General features: G+C 34.5%; 3 protein-coding genes across 3 annotated transcripts; 1 reads left to right on the top strand and 2 right to left on the bottom strand.

The window, feature by feature from the left end:
• Positions 1 to 408: 408 nt before the first annotated feature.
• Positions 409 to 4120, top strand: LOC111279952 (3-ketoacyl-CoA thiolase 2, peroxisomal). Its single transcript, XM_022867033.2, has 14 exons — positions 409 to 606; positions 739 to 815; positions 928 to 1012; positions 1134 to 1260; positions 1352 to 1450; positions 1541 to 1608; positions 1717 to 1824; positions 1905 to 1982; positions 2094 to 2226; positions 2315 to 2411; positions 3029 to 3152; positions 3241 to 3349; positions 3662 to 3745; positions 3826 to 4120. Exons 1-14 carry the CDS (start codon positions 508 to 510, stop codon positions 3933 to 3935), a joined length of 1398 nt encoding a protein of 465 aa, XP_022722768.1. The 5' UTR covers positions 409 to 507; the 3' UTR covers positions 3936 to 4120.
• A 1344-nt stretch (positions 4121 to 5464) lies between these two features.
• Positions 5465 to 12998, bottom strand: LOC111279951 (RING/U-box superfamily protein). Its single transcript, XM_089756206.1, has 10 exons — positions 12886 to 12998; positions 10939 to 11960; positions 9983 to 10637; positions 9801 to 9887; positions 7689 to 7883; positions 7515 to 7612; positions 6429 to 6528; positions 6228 to 6326; positions 5979 to 6105; positions 5465 to 5767 (listed from the first exon to the last, which is right to left on the bottom strand). The coding sequence occupies exons 2-9, from the start codon at positions 11955 to 11957 to the stop codon at positions 6043 to 6045; spliced, it is 2316 nt and encodes a 771-aa protein (XP_089612332.1). The 5' UTR covers positions 11958 to 11960; positions 12886 to 12998; the 3' UTR covers positions 5465 to 5767; positions 5979 to 6042.
• Positions 12999 to 13735: 737 nt separating this feature from the next.
• Positions 13736 to 20061, bottom strand: LOC111279950 (dihydroxy-acid dehydratase, chloroplastic-like). The gene is made up of 14 exons (XM_022867030.2): positions 19487 to 20061; positions 18949 to 19020; positions 18233 to 18280; positions 17001 to 17155; positions 16718 to 16912; positions 16524 to 16635; positions 16310 to 16379; positions 16148 to 16206; positions 15910 to 16033; positions 15714 to 15784; positions 14979 to 15080; positions 14597 to 14677; positions 14244 to 14402; positions 13736 to 14147 (listed from the first exon to the last, which is right to left on the bottom strand). Exons 1-14 carry the CDS (start codon positions 20006 to 20008, stop codon positions 14097 to 14099), a joined length of 1821 nt encoding a protein of 606 aa, XP_022722765.2. The 5' UTR covers positions 20009 to 20061; the 3' UTR covers positions 13736 to 14096.
• Positions 20062 to 20470: the final 409 nt, after the last annotated feature.

Here is a 20470-nt window from a genome sequence, read left to right as displayed (position 1 = left end):
TTTTTATAAATTAAATCATGAAATTAAAAAATTTTAAATGAAAATTTGAATATTTTATACAATGAAAGTTTTAATTATAATAAAATTAAAATTCGTAACTTTAATTTCATGCAATAAAATATTAAGAGCTTATCGGCATTTTGGAATTGCATTTTAGAATAAAGTATGAGTGCTTAGTTGGTTATTTTACCAAAAACAAAAACAAAAAGTAGGAACTACACGCGCTTGAATAGCGAAGAAGGTTAGCAAAGACAACGCTAAAAGGCTTGCGACTTCATCTTCGTCATCGAAACTAAGAATCGTCACGGAAAACAGAAAAATAATAAATAAATAAAACCCTTATCTTATTTCGCTCCGTCTCCGGCTCTCCTCTATAAATATATTACGTAAACTAGTCTCGTTTCTTTTATCTGTCCTGAAGAAATCAAGCCCTCCGAAAATAAAAAGAAAATCTCATCCCAATTTTCCCTTCTTTTCTCGGAGGCCAAACAGAAACCTCGTCACACAATGGAGAAAGCGATCAATCGACAGCAAATTTTGCTCCAACACCTCAACCCTTCAGCTCCTTCGTCTTCGTCCGAGCAAAATTACAACTCTGCCCTCTCTGTAAGCTCTATGTTAATATTCTCAGCTAGATCTTAGTGTAACTTTGATTCTTTGGATCAAAGGTTTGTTCTTTTCTTTGATTCTTGATTTCTGTCGAAAGATCTTATTTTTTATTTGACAAAAATTCCTCAGGCATCGGCTTGTTTAGCTGGAGATAGCGCTGCTTATCAAAGGACTAATGTGTTTGGAGATGATGTGGTTATAGTAGCGTAAGTCACTCTCTTTAATTGATTATTTAATAATTATTGCAATTTTTTGTTATGAAATAATTAAGATTATTTGGAATTCTTTGTTTTAATTATGGAATTATTAATTTTACAGAGCATATAGGACTGCACTTTGCAAATCCAAACGAGGCGGTTTCAAGGATACTTATCCTGATGATTTACTTGCACCTGTTTTAAGGGTTTGTCCCTTTCTTTTTCGTTTTGATTTTGGTTTTGGTTTTGGTTTTTCTTTTTAATGTCATTTTTTAGTGATAAATTTATTTATTGTTGTTGTTGTTGTTGTGGCTATGTTGAGTTTAGGCATTGATAGAGAAAACGAAATTGAATCCGAGTGAAGTTGGGGATATTGTTGTGGGAACGGTCTTGGCACCGGGATCCCAACGAGCAAGTGAATGTAGGATGGCTGCATTCTATGCTGGCTTCCCCGGTATAGATATATATCCTTGATTGTTTTTTTGTGGATTTATATTTTGTCGTTGTCTTGTTGGTTGATAGTAGTAAATTTTGTGGTGATACAGAAACTGTGCCTATTAGAACTGTGAACCGGCAATGCGCATCTGGGCTGCAGGCAGTTGCTGATGTAGCTGCAGCGATAAAAGCAGGGTTTTATGACATTGGTAAGAGGAAACCTGTACTTCTGATGATTTTTCATTCTCTCTTTATAAAATGCTGCATTGTATTTTCATTAATAACTACTTGTAATGTAGGCATTGGGGCTGGGTTGGAATCCATGACTGCTAATCCAATGGCTTGGGAAGGATCAGTTAACCCAAGGGTACTCTATCTCTCTCTTTTTGTGTGCTTTCGTTTGTTTATCATTCTGCCGATAGCCAAACAATACAGGAGTTTTAGGCATGACATGATCTTTTGCTGATTTTGGCAGGTGAAGCAGATGGAGCAAGCTCAGAATTGTCTTCTTCCTATGGGTGTTACATCAGAGAATGTTGCTCATCGCTTTGGTGTGACAAGGCAGGAGCAGGATCAGGCTGCAGTAAGTTGAATGATTCTCATGCAGTATGGAATTGCAAATTATCTATATACAAATTAATTTTCTTAAATTCTGGTTGTTAGGTTGAATCTCACAGGAAAGCAGCTGCTGCTACAGCTTCTGGTAAATTTAAAGATGAAATAATCCCTGTGGCCACCAAGGTAGCTACTGTTTCTTTTCATCATATAGATATAATCTATGTTTGATATACTTGCACAGAAAGCTTTGTGCCAATATATTTATGTTTGGAGTATAATATTTCATTTATGAAGATTGTTGATCCAAAGACTGGTGAAGAGAAACCTGTCACAATCTCTGTTGACGATGGGATCCGACCTAACACTTCATTGTCGGATCTGGCAAAATTGAAGCCTGTGTTCAAGAAAGGCGGGAGCACTACTGCTGGTATTGAATGATGCACTGTATTCTCTCTGGAAGATTATGCTGCTTTATTGGTTTTAGCGTATTTACTTGTATGCTGCGTGTATTGTAGGAAATTCTAGTCAAGTGAGCGATGGCGCTGGTGCTGTTCTGCTTATGAAAAGAAGTGTTGCGATGCACAAAGGGCTACCAATTCTAGGTGTATTCAGGTGTGTGATGCCTGGTTTCATATCCTTCTGTTATATCTTATAAAATAAAATGTGAGCAATACCTCTAGGTTTAATTGTAGCCTATATGAACCCGGTACTCTCTGTGCCGTTACATCTGTTGTCTTATGGGCTTGCTAGGTGTCTACTTGAATTTCTTGTCGTTTCGACTATCTGTTGTGAGGGCCATATTCTAAGCTTTAATTTTCTTGCTTTGGTTTCTAAAATGCATGACTGTCTACTTTCAATGTTATCTGTTTTTTTAATTTTTTTTTTCCTTTGAAGTGTTATCAATATGGGATTGTTCAATTTCTATTTCTTTATTAGTAACCTCGTTGTGTTAAACTACCTTATTATTCAAGCATGCATGACTGTGTCTCAAAATATGGTGTATGACAGTTACATTCTTTTTAAGTTTTGGTTGTTTCCATTTTGCATCCCTTACATTCTTAGGAGATTTTTCCTTTTTCCTGGTTGTATTTTATTTTGTTATATTATCAACTCAGTTTAATAGGAACCAAGGTTATACAGAGTTATTTGTTTTGTTGACCAGCCCAGGCTCTCATTCTTTAAACATGGAATTTTCTATTAATTTACGAAAGTATTTGTTGATCTTCCAGGACTTTTACTGCAGTTGGTGTGGATCCTGCCATCATGGGTGTTGGTCCAGCTGTGGCAATTCCTGCAGCAGTTAAAGCTGCTGGTCTGGAACTTGATGATGTTGATCTTTTTGAGATAAATGAGGTACAATGTAGTTTATGATTTAGCCTCATCCTATTTAAGTAAAGAGAATTACAATAATGAAAGTCTCTAATATCTTCCTCTATTGCAGGCATTTGCATCCCAGTTTGTATATTGCCGTAAGAAGTTGGGACTTGATCCACAAAAGATTAATGTTAATGGAGGTGCAATGGCAATTGGACATCCATTGGGTGTAACAGGTATTTCTAACACAAACAGAGTTTAAACAATTTTGTTGTTTCTGTGTGTAAATTATTGGCATTATGTGTTTAGAGTTACTAAAGATAATCTATGCTCAAAATGACTACCCGTCAGTTTTCTACTCACACGATTACATCCATGTGAATCCGAGTATCTTAAGTGGTGCTTGTAATTATAATGCAAGAAATTGGATGGTCTCCTTATAATATATATGACTTATGTATGCATTGCCGTTAGAATTAAAGCACGATAAGAATGTGACACTAGTTCACCATATGTTAATGGTAACACTTTTCGTGCTTTTGTTGAAGGTGCTCGTTGCGTTGCTACACTTCTGCATGAAATGAAGCGGCGCGGCAAAGACTCCCGCTTCGGAGTGATCTCAATGTGTATAGGTATTCTCTTTCTCTCTCTATCTCTCTGCCTCTTCTGTTGTATGCTGGCCAGAGAGATGCTGACCACAGATTTCATGCAGGCACAGGGATGGGGGCAGCGGCCGTTTTTGAAAGGGGTGATTGTACGGATGAGCTCTGCAATGCCAGGAAAGTTGAAACTAACAACCTCTTATCCAAGGATGCCCGATAAGAATACTATATTTTTGTTAGCTGCTATGATTTCATGTCAAGGTTATTCTAAATTGGGCTGGAATTTTTAATAAAGCAGTGTAACAATAAGTCAGATTTGTTTTGGACAGAAAACTGAAACAGAGTTCTTCATATGTCTGAATGTATCTTGACATTCTCATGAAATTAATTCTCAGTTATACATCATATAGCCCCACAGATGGAAGATTTTGGCACCATAAGAACTATATATACTAGAATTCGGCCCCACTTCGTAGGGGTCAATTATTTTTTATTAAAAGGTTTTTCATTATTTTATATATACATGATTGTTTTTAACTTAAAAATAATAATAAAATTTTTAATCTACACTTTAAATATAATAAATATATTAAAATTTAAAAATTTAATATGCTACTATCACAATTTTTTTTCTGTTATGTTGTGAAAGTGTGCGTTTTATTATATTTTTAAATATTTTAGTATCTTATATTTAATAATAAACATATCAAAACAAAAATAAATTTTGGATCCTCTTAACACTTTTCATAAGAATTCATAGTTGTTTTTATTTAATAAAATTTTTGAAAAAAAAGAAACTTTTAACTTTCTAAAAAAATCCTTTTGAGGAAAAAGATTTTTAAATAATTATTGTTTAATTTGTATAATCAAAAATCATATTTTTCACTTTATTAATATAGGCTTTATTATATTTTCTATATGACTTAATTATATTTTTTATTCGGCTGTGAGGTTGGAAGCTTGGTGTGCCAAATAGAAAATATAAATATCACTTAATCTTTATTATATTTTAAATATTTTTGTATTTTATATTTAACAATAAACATATCCAAACAAAATAAATTTTGAATCTTCTCTTCAATTTTCATAAGGATCTTTTCAACCCTTTTATATCTAAAATATATTTTCTATTTGGCACACTTAACTTTTAACCTTAAAAGCTTAAAAATTAAAAAGGTTCAATTTAGATTTCAACCCAATCACTTTAAGTAATAGTAAAATTTTTCATCTTCACTCAAACTTACATTTTTTTTTATCTTTTCTTAGTTATTTATTTTTTTTTAATACATTAAAAGATATATATCATTTACTTAATTTTGTTTGTGAAGTTAAAAGATTTTGGTGATAATATATTTGATAATTTTTCTATAAATATATATTTATGTATAAAAGATGATTGGATTTATTCGAATTTGGCTTATAAATTTAAATTTTAAATAACTTTAAATTCGATTAATTTTAAACTAATCTCAATTCAAATTTTCTTGAAAAAGAGTTTTTTTTAAATAAATAAAAGTAGAAAACGACATTATTTTCTTTTTTCCATAAAAAAACAATTTCTTTTTTAAGTCAGATTTGACAAAAATACACTTCCCAACTAAAACATTATTTCAAAATATTTTTACCCAAATAATAATAATAATAATATTATTATACGCATGTATTTTTTCTCTATTCTGTAAATAAATACACTTTCTCTTCTAAAAACTAAATATTTTTTTAGAAAAAAAAAAGAAAAACAGAGGGCAGTGTAGCAACATGAATGATTCAAATGCAAATATGGCTGTCAAATACACCATTGATAGGGGAAGAACGGTAAAAAATAATTAGGGAGGCGATTCACCATTTTCCAACAAAAATTCAAAACAATACTGGCTTTCAATAAAAATTCAAAACAATAGTTGCATGCCCTTACTTTCTAGACAGTCATTTCTTCCCCATACCTTACAATGAAGATAATGATCCTCCTTTAACATTTCAAAGCCATGGCCACTCATCATGAGGGCGGACTTCGTGATCAAATCAAGCTGAGATCCATCCCCTAGTTGTGTACTGGACAAGCAATGCAAAAGATAACATCCAAAACACAAATTTCAGTGAAAACAGTTCATGAATTATACCAATAAATGATCATTAGGACCCTGGAAACACTGGCAATTTCTTCAGAATTCAAATGAAGTTGAGGAAAAGGGTGAAGTAACACCAGAAGCCAACGAGCTTCTGGAACAAAAATTTTCAACAAGTCGATTAGAAAGAAATATACCTATCTCTGATGAACATTTGCTTAAGACATTTTAATAATGTTCATTGCGCTGGAACACTCCCATTCAAGTTATAGATGACTTGCAAACCGGGCACGACGTCTTCCTTCTGAGCCAAGGATCGATACACTGCCACAGAAAGAGAATGAAGAAGAAAAATTAAATACTTGTTAACTTCCTCTGATAAGCATCTTAAAATCAATCCCAGCAAAGGAAAACCAAAGTGGCATTGCCCAGATATAAGGCATTACATCCTTATGAAATTTATGTAGACAAGGAAGATGGCGAATGGTTTCTCCAATAGCGGGGGTTTCGAGACATATGGCGCAAGCTTCTTCAAAATTATCAGTCTGCATTGGTAAAGGAATAGAAAACAAAAATTACCAATTAGATCTGGAAAGGCAAACATAGGTAACCCAAAGTGGTTTTTTTCACATGGCCCAAACACATACCAGTACTTTGGACACAGGTAAACTGTTAATCTGATTAATAGATGCACCACCATGCTGATGAATGTTATCATCAAGGGCCAACAGCATTTCATAATCGCTTCTGCAAGAAAATGAAAAGGAGACAAGATAATAACAACTTCGAGTAACAGTTGTAAATCTGGAAAAGATAGAAATATGATAAAACAGAAGCAGAAAGGATCAAGTACGGAAGATAGAGACGAATTATTTAAGTCTATGGAAAGATCATTAGTTATAATCTACCTATCCAGGATACACCTACCAACACAAAATGACATGCTATTCTACAAAATATCAACCTCCGAATTTTCCTTCAACCAAACTGCAATAAGGTAACTGCTAGTAGACTCAAAATTGGAGTCTATATGTGCCCAGATTGAAGCTTGGATGAAAATTTTGAACGGACTGATGTTGAAGTGTCAACAAGACTGATTGAAAAGGAGAAACTGGGCATGTTAAAACCACCTTATAGAGAGGTTCATAAACCATTTTTGAATGCTATTACTTCACTTTCTTGGGTTGCTAAGTACCACAAATTTAGATACATCAACCCAGACTCACAGAATAGTTGTTCACTATCAGTGTAACTGATATTTCCAACCTCTAAATAGTAGCATGATTTCTATCTTGCAATAGATATATTCAACCAAAACAGGATGGTGTCTGACTATTTTATATTCATACATGATGCGTGGTTTCTAATAAACCTATTTTACACGAATACAATAGCCAAGATGTGTATTTTCCATCTTGTAGGAAACCCTAAGGAAACTATATTGGATATGTCTAAATTGCATGAATGTCTACCAAAAATGTAAATTGCGCAGACTGTGCCATTGTCCAGAACTGGTCTTACTAAACCTGGAACTACTTCTGGACACAGACCTAACATATCTGTATAAAGTGGCAACCCTCAGGACCGCGCTTGCATTTTGCAGCCCAAGACACTTACCATTGCAACAAACAATGCAACCTCTAAATAAATTGTCTACCAAATGGATGATTCGGTTGTCTAATATGGTCAATACAACTCCAGTTTTAATAATAAAAATAATAGAAAATTCTTACTCATTAAAATCACGTTGAACTTCGAAGATTTGACTAGCAATTTCCATGTCATCAGCATCTCCAATTGCAGCCTCCATGGCTTCCAATATATCAAGTCTCTGTATCAGAAAGCCATAAATTAGCTATTGTTAAAAGTAAAGAAATAAAGGATAGGCCAACAAGGGGAAATTTTACCATATCCAAATCCATGCCCAAAGGAAATCGAAAATTCCTTGTCCTAGATGGCGCTGCTCTAGGTTGATTCAAAACTCGACTCCTCAACCGTGACACTCTAACAGAATTAGGGACACCAGCATGTACTCTCCTATTCGAAGAATTCTGAGAAGTCTGCAACGGAGGATGAATACGAGAATGCCTTGTTGAGCCTCTCTGCATATGAGGCAAAGAATAATATTACAGGGAGGCACTTACACAAAAATCCAAAAGGAAAAAAAATCAACTTCATATACTTGTAGAGAGCATGATTACCATCTAAAGTACATTAAAAAAAAAGGTTGCAAAAGGATTAAGCACTACATTTCTTTTATACTAGAAAAAGGAAAAACCTTGATCGAATACTAGTGTATAACATGATACTAGTGTCTGATAAATACAAACAAACAATCCTACAAAAATGTCTTTCTGCTTAATTAAAATAGCATAAATGAAAAATAGTATCCCTTCTCTTCGGCTAGCAAAGATTAGCCCCAGTCAAACAGTCTAAAAAAGTTAAGTTCATTTGACTCTGCAGCAACAAAAGGAGAGTATTCATAAAGTTGGACCCTTGCCTTCATTAATAATAACCACAGCTGTTAAAGCATCTAACTACTAATTCTGCGAGGATGGCTTCCTAACATATTATGCAACCTCTTACTTATTCTTCCAAACAAAATTACTTTTAACATTATATAGGGCTGTCATAGAGATAGAATACACAAAAAGGAATAATGGTATCAAAGAACCTTCAAAACTTCTTGAAGTTACATCAACTAGATACACAGCATCAATATCACTTGAGAGAACAGAAAAAACTTTCCAATATATTTAATCAGAAAACAGATTGAGTCTCTCAATTGAAAAAAGAAAAAATATAAAGGAAACAGAGATGAGAGAGAACAAGAGCATCCTGTTAGCAATGATCAAGAAAACTTTAACTTCTAACATTAAACATGAAACCAAGGAACAAACAGGCACTTAGGAACCAACCAAAATTATTGGCATGCACAAAATTGAATGTGTTGTTACTAGATTAGATAAGATAAAAAATGAGTTATCAATAAGCAAAAAGCATTTTAATAATGCCAATAAGGACTTGAGTCTCAACATCCAAACAATGATATATGCCACCCATCAGGATCAAATTACTTATATAGTTTAAGACAGACCAATGAATTAGGGATAAAGTTCAGGCAGTAAAAGGAACCATGTGCAAACCAAATAATAGCAGGCATGCACCAGGGCACATGCACACACCTGAAAAAATTATGTCACTATCAGTAGTTTAACAATAACTGGTCACTTAAAGGGAACATGATATAGAGAGGCATATTTCCTCTAATGCTGGCTCCATTGATTCCTTCCAAGTAGTATTATCTCATCAAAGAGTCTTGACAAAACTCATTGCTTCCTCCCCAGTTTTTGGGATATAGAACAGCTGTATAAAAGCTAACTTGTCTCTATTTGCAGGATTTGGGATCTCAAACCCCTTTTACTGAAATATTTTGGTATTTTTCTGAAAGGTGCTAAGAGTAAAAGGAAAAATATAACAGAGTTTCAAAACTGTTTTAGGTCCAATGACCAGGCTAGACAATGAGGGTTAGCCCTCCCCACTTCTCTCTGTTCCTCATGATGGCGGGATTTGATTCCAATTCCTCAGTGCAATCAACTTTGCCACCTAAGCTAGCACTAGAGTTTCAAGATAACAATAATACATGTGTTCACAAGCTCAAACATACAAGTTTAAATCAAGCTCAGGTCATTTGCCAATCAAATTCTGAATTCACACTTAAGCCTTTTAATAATGATGAACTACAAAATCCTTTAACATCAAGATTTATGTATAACCCTGATCATTTACCTTGCTGGGATCTAGGGTCAAAATTACTAAATCCAAGTCTCTTCTACTTTTTAAAGAAGAGGCTCGTGCCTGTTGTATGGCATGTTTCTGCTAATTTAAACACAAATCTAGCAGCTACCATAAACCTTCAACCATAAGTGTTTTCATGATGTGCAGTCAATTTCATACTAAACATAGGCCCTCAGGTTATCACTAACTCAAAAAAAAAAAAAAAAAAAATTCAAGCTTACATGATCTGGCTCACGGAGACTCTGAATAGAAGTAGGACGGAGTGCATGTTCCTCCTGCTGAAGTGCCCATGCAATGTTTTCATCAATCTGTTAAAAGGTTAACAAAATTTAAAGCTCAAGCATGTAAATAAACAAGTCACCATTAATGAAAGGAAAAAGCATCAAATAATAACAGAATCAACCTCACTGTGACCAAATATTGGGACCTCGTGATATAATTGTTCTTGGAGTTCACGGGCCAACATTTCATCCGCTTCAACTTGTCTTGCCCTAGCCTCTGAGTCCTCATCATTCCCACAGTCTATATTATTGGCATTTTTCCCTCTCATTTCAGATGACTCGTCAAGATCCAAAACATCCGGATGTTGCCCAAAATGAATTCTGGATGACATTGAACTAGATGACTCCCTAGACGAACCAAGAAACACAATGTCTGAGTCATTAGGTATGACCCTAGAGCTTTCACCACTATTTCTTGAGGTTAATACATGTTTCGTTTGCCTTTTAGGCAGCATGTTTTTTGCATGAGAAGGTTCACTTATTTCATTGAATTTTGAGATCACAGGAGCTGTTTCAGTTACATCATGTTTTTGTGGACAATCACTTACAATCCTGTTGTTTCCTCCACTAGTGTTATTATCTCTTTTCAGAACTCCATGTTCATTTTGTTGACTCACTTGGAATCGAACATTATCAAATCTGCTGAAATGACATCCAACTGCATGATCTAAATTCCTTGAATTATTGTGTGTCCTTCTCCAGCCACCTTTATCTTCAAAGCATGCACCTCTATTCGAATCACTAATACCACTAGCTTCTCTATTATTACTCATAGGACTGCAGCAGGAAAACAAAACATTTAGTCGTAAGGACCCTTCTAGTTAAAATTAAGAATAGACAAAAATTAATCCACCATGATTCTCTTGAAATCAATAAAACATGTTCTGAATTTTAAAAAGATGCTATATTGTCCTTTTATCACATGCTATTCCAAAGCTTCTGGCAGAGAATATATCCATCTCTTTGGCATACATTTTACCAAAAGAAATGAACCAATGAACAATAGAAAGAAAGCATCCAATAGACAATTGGTAAAAAAAAAAATTACAGTTATAGAAGAACACGACTAAAAATTTACCTGCCAGATAAATTAATAAAATTGATATTAGGCTCCTTAGATGCGTGAGGATGGACAACTCCTTTTCCTTTACCATTGTCATTATCTTCAGCAATTATCTCGCTGTCTCTCATACAAGGTCCGTTGCTAAGCACATTCCCAAAATTTTGCTCAGCTTTAAAGCTGTTTTGGTATTGTTCGTTCAATTGTTTAGCCCTGATAGCAATATTATGGGGGGAGATGCAGCCATTTCGGACCAATCTTTTTTTCCCAACTGCTCTTGGCAAGGCAACAGAATGGTGAGATGCAGGCAATTGTTTTTCCATTCTAAGTGGAGAACCATGGGATAGAACCACCCCTTTTCCATGTCCCAAAACTGAACCTACACTTTTAAATCCAACGTCATCTATTTTTTCCTTTCCCTTGCAGTTACTTCTGGATGTTGTAGAATTGTTTGAAGAGTTAAAGAAATAAGAACCACCATTTCTTGGCACCTGACCTTCTTTTCTTACTTCAGCTACACGATTTTTTGATCCACCTTGTGGAAATGCCCTTTCAGGTATTTGGTTATACATGTTCTGTTCAGTTAAATCCAGAATAGCATGATCTTCATGGAATCCAGATGATTTAGAAGGCAACTTACAGCAAGGAGCTTTTCCATTATCCATGCATTGCTCTCTAATGGAATTCCTGCTTCTCCCCATTGCTGTTTTCCTAAATAAAGGAGCATTTTGTTCAGCATTCTCTAGCGGGGACAAGACAATGGTATTTTTCTGACACTCAATTTCATCAACACTGCCTGAAAGTTTTCGAGGGTGTATATAATGTTTTCTGTTGTACCCATTTTTGACAACCAGCCTACCTCTGCCCCTTAGCCCATCCAAAGATCCTTCACCTGCAGTATTAGAACCTTCCACACGACCAGCTACTGATAGATTACTTTCTTTTTCAACACAATCCCCTCTGTTCATTCGCTGTACAGAGAACCTATCAGGAGTGTCAGGTATGTCCTCTACTGAATCAATATCCATGTCCTCCATTATCTGTATCAATTAAAACATACAACTCAACATGAAGTTTCAATTAAAAAAAAAAAAGAATTTGCATATAGAAATTCTCCTGCCCAAAGGCAGTTTAACAAAGAACAACATCATACAACAAACTAAAATGATACAACAGGAAAAATCACCGTCTCATGATGATAATCTAAGAGCAATGTAACCCGACAAAACAAATAAATTAACGCATTACTTTCCTACACTACTCTTTTACACTTCTTAAAATTTTAATATAGTCCACAAGCAGCATAAAAGCGGATAGAGAAATGATAAGCAACGAGCAAATTGCTTGCAAAATATTTTTATTTACAGAAGCAAAAGTAACCCATTTTTATAACTTCAAATTACACAAACTGGGTCCTAACAACTTTGAACACACTAAACATCCACATACCAAGCAAAGATGGAACCAAATAGCCATGCCATCATAATTGAATACAAAAGAAAAAAAAAATTAACAAAAATATCAAAATTGCTCTACAATTTAACAGCAAAAAGAGACAATTTTTTATCCTTACCCAGCAAAATTAGTACTACCATGATGCATCAAATCCTAGCAATTCCTATATCCAGGCCATAATTATTCAAATAGTGTCTTTATTATAAACAAAAATTAAAATATTTGTTGAATCTCCGGAAAATTCTAATTCTAATAAAATTAAATATTAATTCCTTGGAATTAACAGATATTAACAAAACAAAAAAGAAATCTTTATAGATACAGATAAAATAATCATACCAAAAATTAAAACCAAAAAAAAAAAAAAAAAAAAACTCCACAGTATTGACAGTGAATTTTTTTAGATTTACATAATCAAAAAATAAAATAAAATATCAGATGATCAGAGAAGGAAAAAAAAAAAAAAGGACTTTCAACATTTAAAAATAAAAACTAAAAAAAAATCGTTACCAGATTTTGTTTTTCCGCTTTTGGTGAGGATTGGGATCGGAAAAGGCGAGAAATTTTCCAGAAGAAATTGAATCGTTCAAATACCTAAGAAGCTAATGCCATCAATGCTTCTCAGTATCCACCGTCTTTACCATTTGCTTTTGTTTGTCTCCTCAATTTTTCAGGGTCGCCAATGTGGATAACCCGGGCCGGGTCGGGTCTAAGTTTTGGAGCCCTACAAAAATGGGGCTATATTTGTTGCTGGACTAGTTAGAAACAATGGGCCAAGTTTACGTCTTAGGCCAATCTCAAAACCATCCGCTTTGGTTAGACCATCCACTTTTTAACTTGTTACGCTAAATATCAATTTGAAAATATAAATATTTAGAATATAAAAAATCATAATTTTAGGAAGTAAAATTTTTAATCCTCATAATAAATAAATAATATTAGTTATTATCACTTTCATATATAACTTCACTTTGATAATAAAAAACTTTTCACCTTTTCGAATGAAAATTAAATTATCTTTTAAAGTAATAATATGATCAATCAATGTTTTAAAATTATTGTCACGTACGCTCATCGTGTAATTATCGCATATAATGATCTAATAATCGTATATAAAATATCTTAATTTTTTATGATAATATTTTAATAATTTACACTTCAAAATTTTACGATTTAGATACATGTATTTATAAATAATTATTACTTAGAGATAAATAAAAATAAGTTTTCTCATCAAAGAATTCTTGGCTTATTTTAATTCTCCTCAAATAGCCATTGGCCTTCATTTTAGCCAAAATTTGAGATGCTAAATAGTGATATAGTAATTGCATCAAATTTTTTGGTAAAAATGAATGAATCATTTAGGTTAAACCCCCCACATTCATTAAATTTAAGCATGTTTTCAGTTCACTCTGATTTTTGAAATACTTATATTACAGAGGATGAGTTTATTAACTACTGCTCAATGATACAAATCCCATTAACATTGTTTTTCAAGGCTTAGGAAAACAAACAAATCAAAACACTTGTCTAAGAAAGAAGCAGCGAACCCTGAATGAGAGGAAGGAAAATGAAAATCAATGGCTGATATAGGGAGCTAACTGGAAGTTGAAGAGCTAGGTGGAAGCCAAGACTGAGCTGCCTGCAAAAGACCGTTTTCACTCTATAATCTTTAATAATTAACAGCCTGCTTTCGGCTATTTGCCTGCCACACTGCCTGCCTATTCATCTGTTACACAGCCCTTGGAAGCTGGTTGCACATTCTTGATGTACTGAAAATGAAAAACAGATGGTTCTTTCAGAGATTCTACGATTAACATTATATATGTATACAGGTAAAATATAGTTCCAATTATGCAAAGCTTCACCTTATGCAAAACTCCTCTGTTAGCCTTGTAGGGAGGTGGAGTCCACTTCTTTCTCCGCTCGTTTAGTTCGTCATCTGTCAACTGAACATTTATCGCCCTCTTCTGAACATCAATGCTGATGAGGTCCCCGTTTTGAATTAGACCGATGGGGCCACCCTCCTATAAAAAAAATACGAGTTGGAAAGGTATTATAAAATTTTCAGAGCTTCAGTTTTCCAGCATGTAGGATAAAGCATGTCATTATATCTAAGAAAGAAACATAAAAATGATAACTAGGTCTAAAAATGCACAACGTTAGTCTTTCATTGGTGTGCAAAATTATCATGCAATCGATGCATGAGAAATTACTACACCTGTGCTTCAGGGCATATGTGGCCTACAACGAATCCATGTGAACCACCGGAAAACCTACCATCCGTGAGCAATGCAACATCCTGCAGTATTTACTCGCAACATTCAAATCAAATACTAGTTTGAAGGGGACAATATTTACATCAGCAGTTAGAAAGATGTAATTCAAGTTGAAAAAAACTGCAGAGATGGTAAAAGGAAAGTACAGAAAGAGTACAGGAAAGTTTTAGGACTATTCAAACACCAAGGCAGGTAACTTACTATGCTTTCACAGGATTAAGATCTTGCATATTTTGGAAAATATATAGAATAGCATCTTTATGGATCAATTAACAAAAACATAGGCCATTGGTGGCAAACCACTTGGACTTAATATCACAATACCTTCCCAAGACCTGCTCCCATTATTGCACTTGTTGGTGTCAACATTTCAGGCATGCCTGGGCCCCCCTTGGGTCCCTCCCCTCTAATGACTACTACTTTTCCCTGGCAATTTACGAGCATAAATAACGCTCAGCATTTAGCAAATGCAAATGGAAATATATGGAATGCATATTGAAATTTACATTCTTGACTGAAATGCACTCAACAAGTTCATCCTAAAGAACATCATAAGAAAAAATTTGGCAAAAATTATAGATATCAAATTAAGCAGATAATGAATAAGCATCAAAGAAGATAACATAACAGTTGAAGTATGTAATAGGAAAAGGGACTGGTCAATCTCCTATAAGGCAGTCAAAAACTGTTTTACTCAAAAAACATAATATAAATCTGTATTAGTACTGTTAAAGTTGAGAGACATGGGAAATCAATAATCACAAATAGATACGCACAGATACGTGCAGTAAAACCCCATGGCCTTGCCATTTTAAGACTTAAATTATGCACACAAATGAAATCAAGGTCTCATAGTAATCTTTTTTTTTTTTTTTTGATAACTTTTGTTCATCCAAAAGAACAGGGAAAAATCCAGCTACAAAGAGTACAAATTCACAGCATTCATCAGCTAAAATGAAGTAGCTTATCTATCTGAAACAAAAAATAATCAAAACAACTTCTCATAGTCAACTGCTAATAAAAAACTCAGCACAGAGGGCCATCACTTGACACGTATACCTTAAAACTCATAGGATTCTCTGAGATAGCAGCTAGCATAGCTTCCTCTCCTTCAAAGACAAGTGCAGGACCTAAGAACAATTTTTGCAATCATTATTATGAAGGCAAACTAGATTTATAACTATTAAAAACATATGGCAGCACAATGAACATAAAGCACAAACTTAAAATGGAAAGAAAGGGTAAGAAAGGGAACCAAAGAAATATAGTCCTTCTTTTCCAGTAATTTTTGCTACAGAACCCTCTGGAGCAAGATTCCCTCTTAATATTTGGATGTGCCCTGTTTTCTTGATAGGATTTGACACCGGTCTTAGGATATCCTGGAAAACAAATTTGAGACTGATCGGACTAGTTGTATTTCATTGCATCTCAAATTTTTAATATTTAGAAGGAAGAAAGTATTTTCTTTTGGGGTGAAAAACACCAGCACCAACCTGCCCCTCAGGTAAATGAGGGAAACTTTGTGCATTTTCTGCCAATGTCTTCCCAGTCACTAGAGAGGAAATATCATTGTATTAAATATTAAGAATATTGAAAAATTAAACTCTAAAATTGCAATAAGTAAAGAAATGTTAATCGAATCCAGATTGACAGACCAGTCATGCAATCCCCATCTAGATATCCAAGCTCCAAAAGATAATGCATAACAGCAGGTGTTCCTCCAATCTATCAAAAAGTGATGTTTTTCCCGTAAGTTGAAAAGATAGGATAGATATGTATAGAGAAAGCTATTAATTTCATACTTCATAAGTTATAGAAGAAAAATGAAACTTGAAAAGAACGATGGCAAAAGATATTCAGTTAATTTACCTTATGCACATCTTCCATGACATATTTCCCACTGGGCTTCAGATCAGCCAGAAATGGAACCTCATCACTAACCTTCTGGAAATCATCAAGAGTCAACTCAAGACCAACAGACCTGCCATGAATCTTTCCACGACTCATCTTCACAATTTTTCAATAATTTTCATATCCAGGGGATATTTGGCACAAATTCTCACCTTGCTATAGCAATTAAATGTAACACAGCATTGGTTGAACCACCTAGAGCCATGACAATAACCATTGCATTCCGTAAAGATTTGTGGGTGATAATGTCTCGTGGTTTTAAATCCATTTTCAACAATTCTAGCAGATACTTTCCAGCCAAACGGCATTCATCCAATTTCAATGGGTCTTCAGCAGGTATTGAAGAGCTTGTTCGTAATAAACAAAAAAAGGTAAGAAAAAACGCAGAAAAGACAAATTCCCAATCCAAAAGACCCTGGGAGTGCATAATTCTACCTGTAAGGAAGAGACATCCCCATAGCTTCAATTGCAGAAGCCATGGTATTTGCAGTATACATTCCCCCACAAGCCCCTGCTCCAGGGCATGAGTTACGGACAACGTTTTTTCTCTGCTCATCACTTATTGATCCACTTACATACTCTCCATAACACTGTAAGCCCAATCAAAAGGAAAAGAGAAACAGTTACAATGTTACCAAATTTGACAAAATATGTTGGTATTTTCAGATAAATTCATGTCATAGAAGTTAATCTTCACATATTACCATATTGTAGACATTCTAATGAAATTGCTTGATCTTGACAAACTTCAAACAGTCAGTCGGTCCTTATCTTAATCCTCAAAAGTCATATAAACAAAAAAAAAAAAAAAAAGAGAATGAAAAACAAAAGCAAACTTTGCCCCTCAATGGTGAGTGGTACTTCAGTTCACGAAGAAGGGAAAACCGAAAGAAATGTAACAAGAAAGAGCCCCCCAAAGTTTGTGTGCCCAGCACCAGAGACCAACTAACCAAACTCACAATCCAGTCCACCTAAAATATTGTGTCAATACCTCACATATTTGTTACAACTTTAGAGAGATGGCAGGAAGATATCACATTGCTCGTAACCAGAAAATGCAAAATTTCTCCCTTTTCGGATAGAATGAGTGTAAATTCAAAAAAGCCCGCATTGGAAGAGATTAACACAAAAGACAAACTCCACAGAGCATCACCAATTATAAACTAAAATAGAAATAAAGGTCACCAGTTAAATTTGTTTGTTACACACCACCATGCGGTTGTTGATTGTACACATACACAGTGTCCAACACAGGAACTCCTCCAGTTCTAGCCATGGAGATTTAGCTTTGTATATTTTAGTTTAATCTTATGGTTGTAAACCTTTACTTTTTTTCATAACTAATTGCCCATATACTTGACAAAAAGACCATAGATCATAGAAAATATTGCATGTATTTATCTAAGTGTAATTTCCTTCACAAAAGATCATAGTGTCCTCATAATTTCCCAAGTTCCTTGTGCTAATTCAGGAAATTTTCTAGTAATTGTCCCATGAATTTTTATTAAGTGACCAAAATCAAAGAATTAACAGACACCCAAGGGTCTAAAAAAAGGTAAATTTTGGGGGCATAGAAATAACAACATCAAGGCACACATCCAGCTAATATGAAGATATAATGAGAAGAACTAGCATAACAACATTCAGATAGATATCACTGCGCTTACCTGGAAGGCAGATATTATATCGTATGTATTGCCTTGAAAATGACCAGGCTGCAAAAGAACAAGTACAAAAATAAATAAATAAATAAATCAATGCATAAGTAAAATTGACAACCTATAACCATTTAAATTTGCAGAGGGGGAAAATACCAGAATTTTAATGAACTACACTTGAGTATATTAAATGAATATATGATTTATAAGAAACAATGAAAGGGAGAGGAGAAGCAGAGCAACAGATTGCAACAAATCTCATTTATGACAGACTACTGTATGATGATATAATAAATTTCAGTTTAGAACTTAGAACATTTGATGCCTCAAATTCTTTTATAAAGGTTTAGACAATTTTTGGCATACATATTTGCCAGCATCCCTACATTGTATACTAGGCCCAATGGATGTAGCCATTTGGTTTTTGGTGGGGATGCATTGATAAGAAAAGTCAAGAACATGTAAATTACACTGCAATTTAGAAAAGAATATAGTATTCATGATAATGAGTGCTTTCCACTTCGAAACCAATCCTTACGGCCTTATCGAATATTTAGTTAAGAATTTAAAAAAAAAAAACAGTAGTGATGTACCAAAGAAAACTTACCACAGAATGTTGTAAGAGCAAAACTAGTAAAATATCATGCCTAAATGAGCCATTTGCAATGAAAGAACATCGGTAGTCCATTTAAAGCACTTATACTAGACAAAGCAAAGCAGCAAACCTTGATAGTTCCACCATAAACCATAAGACTTGGCCGATTGAGCCTCCCCATTGCAATAATTGTACCTGGCATCTAGAGAACTAGCTAGCATTAGATTGAGATAATGCACAATTGTGAAAGACAACATGTTTCACACTACAATTTATGATTGTTGAATTTTCTTGAAACACAATTGCATTAACAGAAAGCTACTTCAATAAAACGTAATTGATCACTTTAATTGGTTTTTTCCATTTAAACCAAATAGGGAACATTCTTCAGAGAAATGCAGCTTACATCCTTTTCTTTTATGCACTTTATCACAATCAAAATCAATAAGCATATAACCAAAACACCATTTTTTCCTTTCACAATATACCAAAAAATAAATAAATATAGTCAAAATCAAGAGAAACAATCACAATCAATTAAAAAAAAAAAAAAAACCCAAAAAAGAAGAAGAAAAACTAAAGCTTGAATAAAAAAGCTCACATATTTATTACAAAAACAGAGAACCAAAAGAAATAGCAAAGTTTAAACTTTGAAATAAAATGCTTACATTTTTATCACAACCAGGAATAGAGATATTCCCATCATACCACTGAGCACTCATAACTGTTTCAATACTATCAGCAATCAAATCCCTTGACTGTAAACTATAGCACATCCCTCTCGTCCCCATCGAGATCCCATCGCTAACTCCGACCGTATTGAATCTAAACCCAACCATCCCAGCCTCCTCGACGCCCCGTTTCACTTCCTCCGATAGCTTCAATAAATGCATGTTGCACGTGTTCCCCTCATACCAAACCGACGAAATTCCCACTTGGGGTTTCGACATGTCGTCTTCGGATAATCCGACGCCGTATAGCATCGCCTGGGACCCGCCTTGTGACTTTGGTTCCGTTATTCTTGAGCTGTATTTGTTGAGCTTTATTGTAGGCGGAGAGGGAGGGTCAGCTGTTACCGTTGCTTGGGATTGTGCAGTTATACGGAGACATCGGCGGCCGTTTGGAGGAGGGACGACTAGTTCTGTCGTGGGGAATAAGGTGGCGCGTGAGGTTAGAAATGTGGCTTGCATGGCGCCGGCGGCGGGTGGGTGGGTGGTTGGGTGGGTTTAAGGTAGGGGATTACGAAAGCTGCTTACCCTTTTCGATTCTGCTTGTAAAGGGTTACTGTGCTAGACACGTGCCATGCACGTGCTTAGTTAAGGGTATAAGATTGCAACGAATCTTAGTGTGGGGCCCGAAAAGATTAAATATTGATTAGGGTTTTACAGCACGGCGGCGCGTGGTGCAAGAAAGTGGGGCTAACCGGCGGATGGGTGAGAGGCGGTGGAAATAGGGCTGGCTTTAGGGAGGAGTGAGGGGGCAATTTTTTATTGAATGAATAAATTTATTGGTAGTAAAAATGGAGTTGGTTTTTTTGTTTTTTAATGCGATGGATAGGACAATTTTAGAGAATAGACTATGAAAATAATGTAAAAATATATAAAAATAATATTTTTTAAATTTTTAATAAAAATTATTTATATTTTGATAAA

This window comes from Durio zibethinus, chromosome 27, assembly GCF_047325235.1.
Source record: "Durio zibethinus cultivar Kanyao isolate XHJ-2024 chromosome 27, ASM4732523v1, whole genome shotgun sequence".
Lineage (NCBI taxonomy): Eukaryota > Viridiplantae > Streptophyta > Magnoliopsida > Malvales > Malvaceae > Durio > Durio zibethinus.
Note: the sequence above shows the minus strand (reverse complement) of the source record. Positions and strands in the feature narration are given on the sequence as shown.

Bases quoted from the DNA above. Each gene is read 5' to 3' on its own strand.
- LOC111279952 (XM_022867033.2), top strand. From the start codon at position 508: ATGGAGAAAGCGATCAATCGACAGCAAATTTTGCTCCAACACCTCAAC. The intron at 3,153-3,240 runs GTACAATGTAGT...CCTCTATTGCAG, and splicing joins ATCTTTTTGAGATAAATGAG to GCATTTGCATCCCAGTTTGT. The intron at 3,746-3,825 runs GTATTCTCTTTC...GATTTCATGCAG, and splicing joins AGTGATCTCAATGTGTATAG to GCACAGGGATGGGGGCAGCG.
- LOC111279951 (XM_089756206.1), bottom strand. From the start codon at position 11,957: ATGGAGGACATGGATATTGATTCAGTAGAGGACATACCTGACACTCCT. The intron at 6,529-7,514 runs GTAAGAATTTTC...ATTTTCTTGCAG, and splicing joins GTTCAACGTGATTTTAATGA to AAGCGATTATGAAATGCTGT. The intron at 6,327-6,428 runs GTATGTGTTTGG...TTACCAATGCAG, and splicing joins TACCTGTGTCCAAAGTACTG to ACTGATAATTTTGAAGAAGC.
- LOC111279950 (XM_022867030.2), bottom strand. From the start codon at position 20,008: ATGCAAGCCACATTTCTAACCTCACGCGCCACCTTATTCCCCACGACA. The intron at 16,380-16,523 runs GTAAATTAACTG...ACTTTTTGATAG, and splicing joins TCATGGAAGATGTGCATAAG to ATTGGAGGAACACCTGCTGT. The intron at 16,034-16,147 runs GTTGGTGCTGGT...TTTGTTTTCCAG, and splicing joins CTCATTTACCTGAGGGGCAG to GATATCCTAAGACCGGTGTC.